This window comes from Thrips palmi, unplaced genomic scaffold (genome assembly GCF_012932325.1).
Source record: "Thrips palmi isolate BJ-2018 unplaced genomic scaffold, TpBJ-2018v1 HiC_scaffold_5, whole genome shotgun sequence".
Classification (NCBI taxonomy): domain Eukaryota; kingdom Metazoa; phylum Arthropoda; class Insecta; order Thysanoptera; family Thripidae; genus Thrips; species Thrips palmi.
This window is the reverse complement of record NW_023144632.1, coordinates 394,308-403,681: the sequence shown is the minus strand read 5'-3', so window position 1 is coordinate 403,681 and position 9,374 is coordinate 394,308. Positions and strand designations below refer to the sequence as shown.

The 9,374-nt window shown below is 45.6% G+C and overlaps 1 protein-coding gene across 1 annotated transcript; it reads left to right on the top strand.

The window, feature by feature from the left end:
- The first annotated feature begins 6,281 nt into the window (after positions 1-6,281).
- LOC117650702 (deoxynucleoside kinase-like) lies at positions 6,282-7,031 on the top strand. The gene has a single exon (XM_034394281.1). The coding sequence runs from the start codon at positions 6,282-6,284 to the stop codon at positions 7,029-7,031; it is 750 nt and encodes a 249-aa protein (XP_034250172.1).
- The last annotated feature ends 2,343 nt before the right edge of the window (positions 7,032-9,374 follow it).

The window sequence follows — 9,374 nt, the reverse complement described above, 5'->3', positions numbered from 1 at the left end:
AGTTGATAGTGATGAGATCATTGTATGAGCACCTAGAAACTACAACAAAAAAAAAAATAGACCTTACTTGTTAAACCCCTTGTGCTGGACAGCTGAATGGTTGGTGGGGCATCACTGACGGGTTTGGCCACTTTCAGAGAAACATTGCTGGATTCCTTCCTAACAGCATTAATGTTATCTTTCAACTTTTCAGCTGCAATAGATTGCAATAATCTACTGGGGACAGAGCGGAGCTGTTCAAAACCTGGAAACCAGAAATTATTTTCACTATTTATAGGACTCGGGTGATCTGCTGAGGCGCAAAGATTGATATTCGTGTAACAGTTTGATTACAGCTAAAAGCAGCAGTGACTTTGGCTTTACAGAAAGTTTCGAGCCAAACAAAAGCATGATGATGATGAGTGCTTTAGATTTAGTGCCAAGAGTCTTTAAAGCCACTAGCTACTGCAAATAAACCGTTTCACACACAGCAACCTAAGGGAGCATGCGATACTTTTGACAACAGCACAGGTTAGTTGCTACTTACTTGCTTCTGGAGCTGCCACATTTTGGCCTAGTTTTACTAGGCGCATACTCCGGCTACTCATTGTAAATTAATCTTATTCCTGTAACATATCAATAGTAAATCAATTCTTGTTCAAGGCATAAAATTACTGATTCATTTGGCAAAGTTACGAAAGTCTCTAAAACACTAATTTATTGTGAATTTTGGGCGGCTGCGATTCCTTAGCAGTGGCTTTAAGTGAACATCAAAATCGGTCTCAAGCTCAAACGAGAAATTCTCTTGGGAGCCTTGCCAAAGCACCAAAAGACAGTTTGTTTACGAAGAAAGCGAAACACTATTTAGCATGGTTCAAAAGATTGACCAAAAAGAACTCGAAAAAGAAATAACAGAAAACAAGACGTTTATGTTGAAAAACAAATTCTATCCAAACATTTGTGAAATAAAGAAGAGACAAGGGGCTAAATATTAACAAAGATTGCCAGACCGCAGAGGTTATGCGGCCAACGCTCAGACAATAATTACTGGCTGCGTTTTCGTGTCTGGGAATAGTTTCATCAAGGCAAACAAACGAAAGTAAAAGCAATCGTAGATGAAAGATTCAAAATGGCAAAATTACTTGCCTTCTCAGACAACTGCATCGATAAACTAACTTCTACGGCATTCCCTGTGTAGGCATGGCTTGATGCTGGTAAGGAGGGAGACGACGACGCCTCGGGCCAGCCAGAGGGGGTGGGGGTGAGAGGTGGCACATCGTACTTTCTCGGCCGGACCTTAGAGGCCGTTCGTCGTCTCGGCCATTCACACATCGGCGAAAAACGACCATTTCTCATGATTTAAGCTTTATCTACATCAAGACCTTAAAAAACCAGAAGGATTTACTTTCCTATAAACAACTGTTAGTCAAATATCGCAAAATATGTCGCTTCGAACGTTTTTTATCCGTGCCCTGACACATCGTTCGTTCTTCTCGCGGACCTCGGAGATCGTTCGTTTTTTATTCGTACTTTGGAGATCGTTTGTTTTCTGTAGGACCCATCGACTAGCAAAACTATTTGAAAAAGAGGAGGAGAAGGAAAGAAAAGCAAGACAAAAACAGCACCAAGAACTACTTAGAAAGAAAAAGCGAGACGCAGAATTTAAGAGAGAGCAGTTCGAGCAAAGAGAGAAAATCAGAAAACAGAGAATTCAGGCTCAACGAGAAAGAGAAGCCAGAGAAAGAAAAGAGTATGCAGAAAAACTCAGAAAAGAGGAAGAAGCACTAAGTTGGTTTGAGGACCCAGGGTACACAAATTTGCTAGGAGCATGGGACTCAACTTCGGAATCAGAAATTGAAGTCATAAATTTAGAAGAAAATGATTCAGACATTGAGGAAATCTACTGCACAAGCCCAAAAACAATAAAAACTAGTGAAAAAGACCCAGAGTATGTAAAGCAAGTGTTGGAATGTATGAGAACACAAGAGAAAGAAATGATGCCAGAAATAATGGCAATGGAACTCCAAATAAAAGCTATAGAAAAGGGAAACTCACCACAGAAGGAGCAGCGGGATCAGCAGCCCAAACCCGTCCTCGACAGCAACATAGCATGGGAAGCAGCTCAAAAAGACACGACGATTCCAAATCAGCCAGCACAACAGGCGGAAACTCCCTCACAAAAATCCACATCACTGCAGCAAATAAAAACAAAACATGACAATAAAGCAATAGAAAACCAAGCAGGGCAGTCAAGGAAAAGAGGAAAATCCAAAAAGTTAAGATGCACCAAGTGCCACTCAAGAGGGCACACTACATCAGAGTGCAAACTCACCGAGGTAAACGAAGCCAAGTAGGGCAAGCAGCAGCAGGAAGTAAAGAACGTCAGCAGCAAGTCCAACGCGTCTTGTCCCCGAGCAAAAGAAGTAAACTACTTCGACAACGGCTCAGCCAAGACCAGAAGAAAAACAGCACCAAACCTGAAACAAAGTAAATAATTAAAAAAAAAAGAATAACAACAACAAAACAAACAACAACAACTGAGCAAGGGAGCGTCAAGTAGGCCCTCGTAGTCAACATAATACCAACCAAAAGAAACACAAAAGTAAAAGAAGAGTGACACTCACCAGAAAATAAACGAGTCCGAACACTCAGGTCAAACTCAAACATGCAGAAGTATAAAAGAAATATATGATTTAAAAAAAAATGGTAAAAAGAAAAGAGACAAAGGAGAAGGCAGACAATCAAAGGTTAATGGACATGCCCATGCAAGTTTAGTGATTCAAGCACTTTACATAACAAACAGGAACCAAGCACAGTAACAAGAGCAAGATTACAGCACTTTACATAACAAACAAGAATCAAGGCACAGAAACAAGTGCAAAGTTAATACATAAGTCACCCGAGCGTGAAACTAATACACCGCTACAAATCAATCATCAGGCTCGTCATCATCAGAATCCGAACTAGAGTCTGGGTATTCAAATCCACATTCAAAGCAACTGGCCAAAGAGAACTTAGGGTCCTCAAACTGCATTATGCCAGCTTGACGTTCTTCGTAATCCAACGGAAAACGAAAGAGTTTGATTCCCCTTGGGGGAATGGGGACATCATCGACATCAGAATCATCGTCGTCAAAGAGCTCCACATCAAGATTTAAAGCCGCCTCCTCGGCCGCAGCAGCAAGACAAGCCCTCCGAGCATCCCGATGACCTCGTTCGAGCTCCAACTACAAAGGCGGGAATAAAAGGAAAATACAAATAATGTCATGACATATGCCAAGTAAACCACCCGCCAAACCCACTAACGTTACAATATATGCCAAGTAAGCCACCCACCCAACCCACTCACCTCAGATACGGGCACATCAACAAGGGGCAAAGGGTCCATGGTTACGAGGGGAGCACCAGTGGCCGGGCCAACCCCAGGCCCCAGCCAAACAAATTCCTCCTCAAAAGAAGGAAGCAGATAGGGGTGCACTTCAGCCTCGTCCCCAAAAGCACCCTCGGGCTCAGGGTCAGGAAAGCCCAGAAACCCAGCATCAGGGTCAGGAAAGCCCCAGAACCTAGCATCAGGGTCAGGAAAGCCCAGGAACCCAGTACCAAGGTCAGGCAGACCCCAGAACTCAGCGTCCGGATCAAGAAAGCCCAGAAACCCTGGCTCGAACCCAAACCCAGGCACAGGCACCAACTGAACCCAGTCGGCAGGTGCAAGATCAAGCCAGGGTTCAGGCGCAAACCCAAACCAGGGGTCATCCAAAGGGCCCAGGAAGTCAGGGATCCCAGGGCCAATTTCGAGAGGAACTTCCAGCTCGGGCAGGGGCACGGGCACGAAGTCATAGAGATCTTCTCCGGGAGCATGGTCTAGGGCCAGAAGCGGGTGATCGGGAGGCAGTACATGGTACAGGACTTCGGGCTCCAAGGGTGGGTGAGGAACCGGGGGAACAGGGATCTCCTCCTTAAAAGGACACACGGAATTTAAATAAAAAGAATAACAGCCTACAAGAATAGCCCAGACCAAACCAACTTACAAATACTCTGCACCCACAAAAAAGGCACAAAAACTTCGGCCAAGTTTGAACGAGGGCGATAGTGTCCCATTCCTGAACCTCGACGATATCATTTGGAGGTGAAAGTTCGTAACACAGAGGAAGCCTGCCTTCTTCACATTCGTGCCCACATGCACCACACAACTAAAGGGAAAACAAGATGCAACACAGAACGTGCAAACATGCAGGACGCAGCAAGACGCCACACAAATCGAGAAGTACTCACGTAACCAGCATGCGCAGAGGGCGGAGCACAGCGGCAAACAACAGCGCGCGCCTCGAAGGACAGCGTGATAATCACCGGCTCCTCCATAGCAGCCAGAGAAGGGAAAAAAACCGGCAAACAAGCAGAGACGCCTCGAAACCACAATGGCGGCCCTCCGGTACGCACTCGCTGGTGGTCCAAAAAAAATGAAGTTGCTCGGATCGTCCAACGCCGCCCGGATTTAGATTCTACATCGAAAAATACGAAATACGTGTTTTTTCCTTTTTCGAAAAAATGATTTTTAGGACCTCCGCAGAGCCCTCAAAGTTTTTAACAGTGCTATTAACAGGAAAAAAACCGTAACTTAGTCATTTTTTGACCGATTTTCAAAAACGAAACTGGGATTTGTTCGTTTTTGAATGCTTATTACGAAAAAAATATGCCTACTCCTCTTTTTGGTTTGCCTAACTTTCAGGGGCAAAAAATGACTAAATTTCGGCCCAAATTGGCAAGAGTTTCAGTTTGTAGGCCGCTACAGCCATTCCAAGACCACCCTGTCAGCATGGCGGGGTGCCCCTACCACTAGGCAAGCCTCATGAACAGAATTGCTGTGCCGAGTGCGATTTGCCTACCTCCCAGAGGCATCAAATTGTGGATTTTTTCCGAAAATCTATCAATAGTGATGTCTCTTGGGCCCCTGGACACTCAGATGGGCACCCTTTCACACGGTTCGGTACCCGCACTACGTGATAAGAACAAAAAATAGGAATGGACTGTTGAGCACCTCATGCATACCTCTCAGGAGCAGAAAAACGTGAAAATTTAGAAAATTCCTTCATTTTGATGGCTTTTCTTGTGGCCTTGCGTGGTTTGCGGTCCCTCGCGTCAGCAACGTCCATAACGTTCATGTCACGTAGTGTGGGTACCAAACCGTGTAAAAGGGTGCCCATCTGAGTGCCCAGAAGCCCCAAGAGCCATCACTATTGATAGAATTTCGAAAAAATCCACAATTTGATGCCCCTGGGAGGTAGGCAAATTGCACTCGGCACCCTAATTCTGTTCATGGGGCTTGCCTAGTGGTAGGGGCACCCTGCCATGCTGACAGGGTGGACTTGGAGTGGCTGCAGCGGCCTACAAACTGAAACTCTTGCCAATTCGGGCCGAAATTTAGTCATTTTTTGCCCCTGAAAGTTAGGCAAACCAAAAAGAGGAATAGGCATATTTTTTTTCGTAATAAGCATTCAAAAACGAACAAATCCCCGTTTCGTTTTTGAAAATCGGTCAAAAAATGACCAAGTTACGATTTTTTCCTATGAATGGCACTGTTAAAAACTTTAAGGGCTCTGCGGAGGTCCTAAAAATCATTTTTTCGAAAAAGGAAAAAACACGTATTTCGTATTTTTCGATGTAGAATCCAAATCCGGGCGGCGTTGGACGATCCGAGCAACTTCATTTTTTTTTGGACCACCCTACCCTACACTCGCTACGAGGGGGACGCCGACTGAGGAGAACACCGCCGGGCCAGGCGACGCAGGGCTTGGCGACTCCGCGGCCGGCCAATCGAAACGCAAGAATACGTCAGCTGACCCAACCAGCCAACCAGAGAACGGCGCAACGACACGGACCGCAACGCGACGACGCCGGCCGGCCCGGCAACAACGACAACAAACACACGGCGGCTAGCAACCGGCGGCCGACAGCCGACGAACAGCGCAACACGACTGCGGTGCGTCGTGCCGGGCCGCACTAGGAATCCGACGCGCGGAGTACCGCCAGACGCGGGCGCGCGCACAGGGTATACGCGCGGAGTATCGCCAGAAGCAAGCGCGCGCGCAGCAGTTCTACGCAGGGAGTATCGCCAATCGCGAACCCGAATAAAACCACAATAAACATTGTAAACCTGACTGTACAGACATGGAAAGAAGTAAAACTATTATAAATGCTTCGCATTTCCTTCATTCGGAGAGGAGTGAGAGTACAAACAGAGTTTAGCAACTAAAAGTCTAAATTCACAGAACCACTGTCGACTTGGCGCGCGCCTAGCGAGCCAAAATGATCTTCATCGTGATGAACATCGCCTTCTTGACCATCGTCGCTGCACTGATGGTGCACTACTTCATGAAGCAACGTCGCCCGATGACTCCAATCATCTACCTGGAAGGAAACATCGCAGCCGGAAAATCGACTCTTGCAGCCAACCTCAAGAGATTGGAGCTTTTTCCAGTATTGGACGAGCCCGTCAGGGATTGGCAAGACGTGGAAGGACACAACTTGCTAGAACTTCTCTACACCGACCGAGCCACTTGGAGCTACCCCTTCCAAGTACTCGCACTAGCCACGCTTGGCCGCCGCCAAACCAGCTTGCTGACCAAACACCCAGAAGGATTGACTGTCCTGGAACGCTCACCCCAATGCTCACTGAGAGTGTTCGCCCAAGGCCTCGCCGAGATGAGTGCCATCGGCCAAGAACACATGGCCATTCTACGGATTCTGCGCGACGCCGTCGCCCCACCCACTCAACGACCCATACATTACATCTATGTACGCACGCCTCCGGCCATAGCATACCAACGATTAAACCGCAGAGGCCGCACAGAGGAAGCAGGTGTCACTGTCGAGTACCTCACCCTGCTACACGACCTGACTGACACCTGGCTGCTACGAGAGGAAACCAACCCAGTTCACGTCCTGGATGGAACTCTCACCCCTGAGCAACTGCTGGCAGCCGCTCTGGACATTATCCAGAATCTGAGAGATGACGTCACGCCAGCCCAGGAGTCCCAGCCCATACGCGAGGAGTAGTTCCATGAGTTAAGTATTTGCACTAACAAACAGCTGGTTAAGTTTCTTAGATTTCAAGGTGCCTACAGAGTAGGATTAGCTAGATAGTCAGGACGGCATCAGGCAAACCAACCAGACAGAGTAGGGGTTGGATACTTAAAAGCGCAAAACTGTGTAGAGTGTTTTTCTGTTTGTTTCAGTTGGAGCTTCACCAGAACTAACACAAATTTTGGTTGGCCCACAGGCGGAACATCCCAACTTCACGCGGTGTTGCAAATCGTGACGACGGTTGTAACGTCCGTTTGGAGCTGTTGGAGTCTACCTGGCGTCTGAGATGTTAAAGGCCAACTGTTCTTTATTTTTGTTTTTTTTAACAACAAGCCGACCCGCGGGCTTAGGACTGGACACCCTAACGCCTGGCACCCAGAAGGTGTAATGGGGAAGCGAGCCTTTGTAGCATCACATCAAGACAGCGAGCAGTCGTCATCAACTCAAGAAAGAAAAACTCAAGAGATTATCAAAATTGGACGTTTAATCAGACTTGTGAAACCACGTTTAAAATCGAGTGAGAGAGTGGGAAAATAATTCTAAAACCTTGAACCAGTACGTCTAAGTTTAAAGTCAGTGTTCAACCTGAGGCTCGAAGAAAAGGGTGTACGAGGAAAATTTTGAGAAACTTCGTTTCTTTCATTCAGGAGGGAGTGGTGTTATGATATGAAACAATAGAGAACATAACCAAAGCACGGCCTGTAGACGGTCATTCCCCAGTTTTCTAACCACTGCCCTAGTGATCCTGGCCAGGACCTCAACCCTTCTTCTTTCCGTTCTTCCCTCAAATACCCTGGTTCCTAAATCCCATTGGCCATGCACCCCCACTCTCCACCATACTGTTCTTCCCTATGTTCTTCTGCATCTGTAATATAAAGGCGCGCTGTCTGGCGCCAGCCACCATTCTGTACACGGTCACCTTGTTGATAATACAGAAGCTTCCGTCTCCACGAGACCTTCGACTACCCTTTCCCTCCAAGTCCCTTACACTGCCACACTATAACAATTTCAATGAATTTTTGTGAACTTTAATGAATTTTGGTGAATTTTCAAGAAATTTGGGGGAGTGGCTCACTGTATCCCCGCACGCCTGAACCAAATCATTCTTTATCAATTTTCTCATTAAACATAAAATAATCGTCAAAATTACAAAATTATATGAGATTATTTCAAAATATTACTAATTAATTGAAATTAATCAGTATTAATACAAGTAAATAATTTATTATTATTTAATCTCAAACGTTTGGAGTGAGGTGATGTCTTGAGTGGACTACTTCCTGTGGGTGAATTGACATTGCGAGATTGGCGGTGGAGATGTGTTGGGTCAGGCTATGATTGGCACGAGTAGCGTAATATCAGCTGCGTTAGAGTAAGAACTCGTAACGAGAGTGCAAGATCTGCCGCGTTAGAGTAGGATCTGTCTCGAGTAGCGTAGGATCTGCCGCGTTAGAGTAAGATCTGTAACGAGAAACATATGATCAGCTGCGTCAGACTAAGAACTTGTCACGTGAAGTAAGATCTGCCACCTTAGAGGATGATCTGTCACGAGCAACATAGGATCGGCCGCTTTAGAGTAAGATCTGAAACGAGTACCGTAAGATCTGCCGCGTTGGAGAATGATCTGTTACGAGCAGCGTGAGATCTGCCACGTTAGAGTAAGATATATCGCGTTAGAGTATGATCTGTCGCGAGTAGGGTAAGATCTGTCGCAAATCCGTTAGGTTTGGTTAGGATAGGTTGGACTTTTTAGTTTTAGGTGTATATGCCTCTCGCCCGACGGCTCGTTTCCAATTCAAATATCAGACGCAATCACGATCTGCAGATTCGGATTTAGTTGGGTAATTGATAGCCTCGAGTCACGCTGTCCACCCGCCTGGGAGCAGTCCACCACAAGCATCACCTTACTGCAAACATTTATGATAAAATAATAATTTAATTGAGATAATACTGATAAATTTCAATTAATTAGCAATATTTTGTAGTAATTTCAGATAATTTTGTAATTTTGGTGATTATTTTATGTTTAATGTGCAAATTGATTAAGAATGATTTGGTTCAGGCGTGCGGGGATACAGTAAAGCCATCCCAAATTTGGTGAAGTTTTTGCAATATTTCAGTGAAATTTTAATGAATTTTTTTTTGAATTTTAATTCAAGTGTACATTTTTTTCTGAAGTTATTTCCCTTTGGGTGGGTGTTTGCAATTAAGCATGATGAGAATGGAGAAATCATAAGATACAAGACCAGGTTGGTCATAAAGGGATGTTCCCAGAGAAAAGGTGAAGACTACAATGAGAACTCAATCTATGCTCCG

Bases quoted from the DNA above. Each gene is read 5' to 3' on its own strand.
- LOC117650702 (XM_034394281.1), top strand. From the start codon at position 6,282: ATGATCTTCATCGTGATGAACATCGCCTTCTTGACCATCGTCGCTGCA.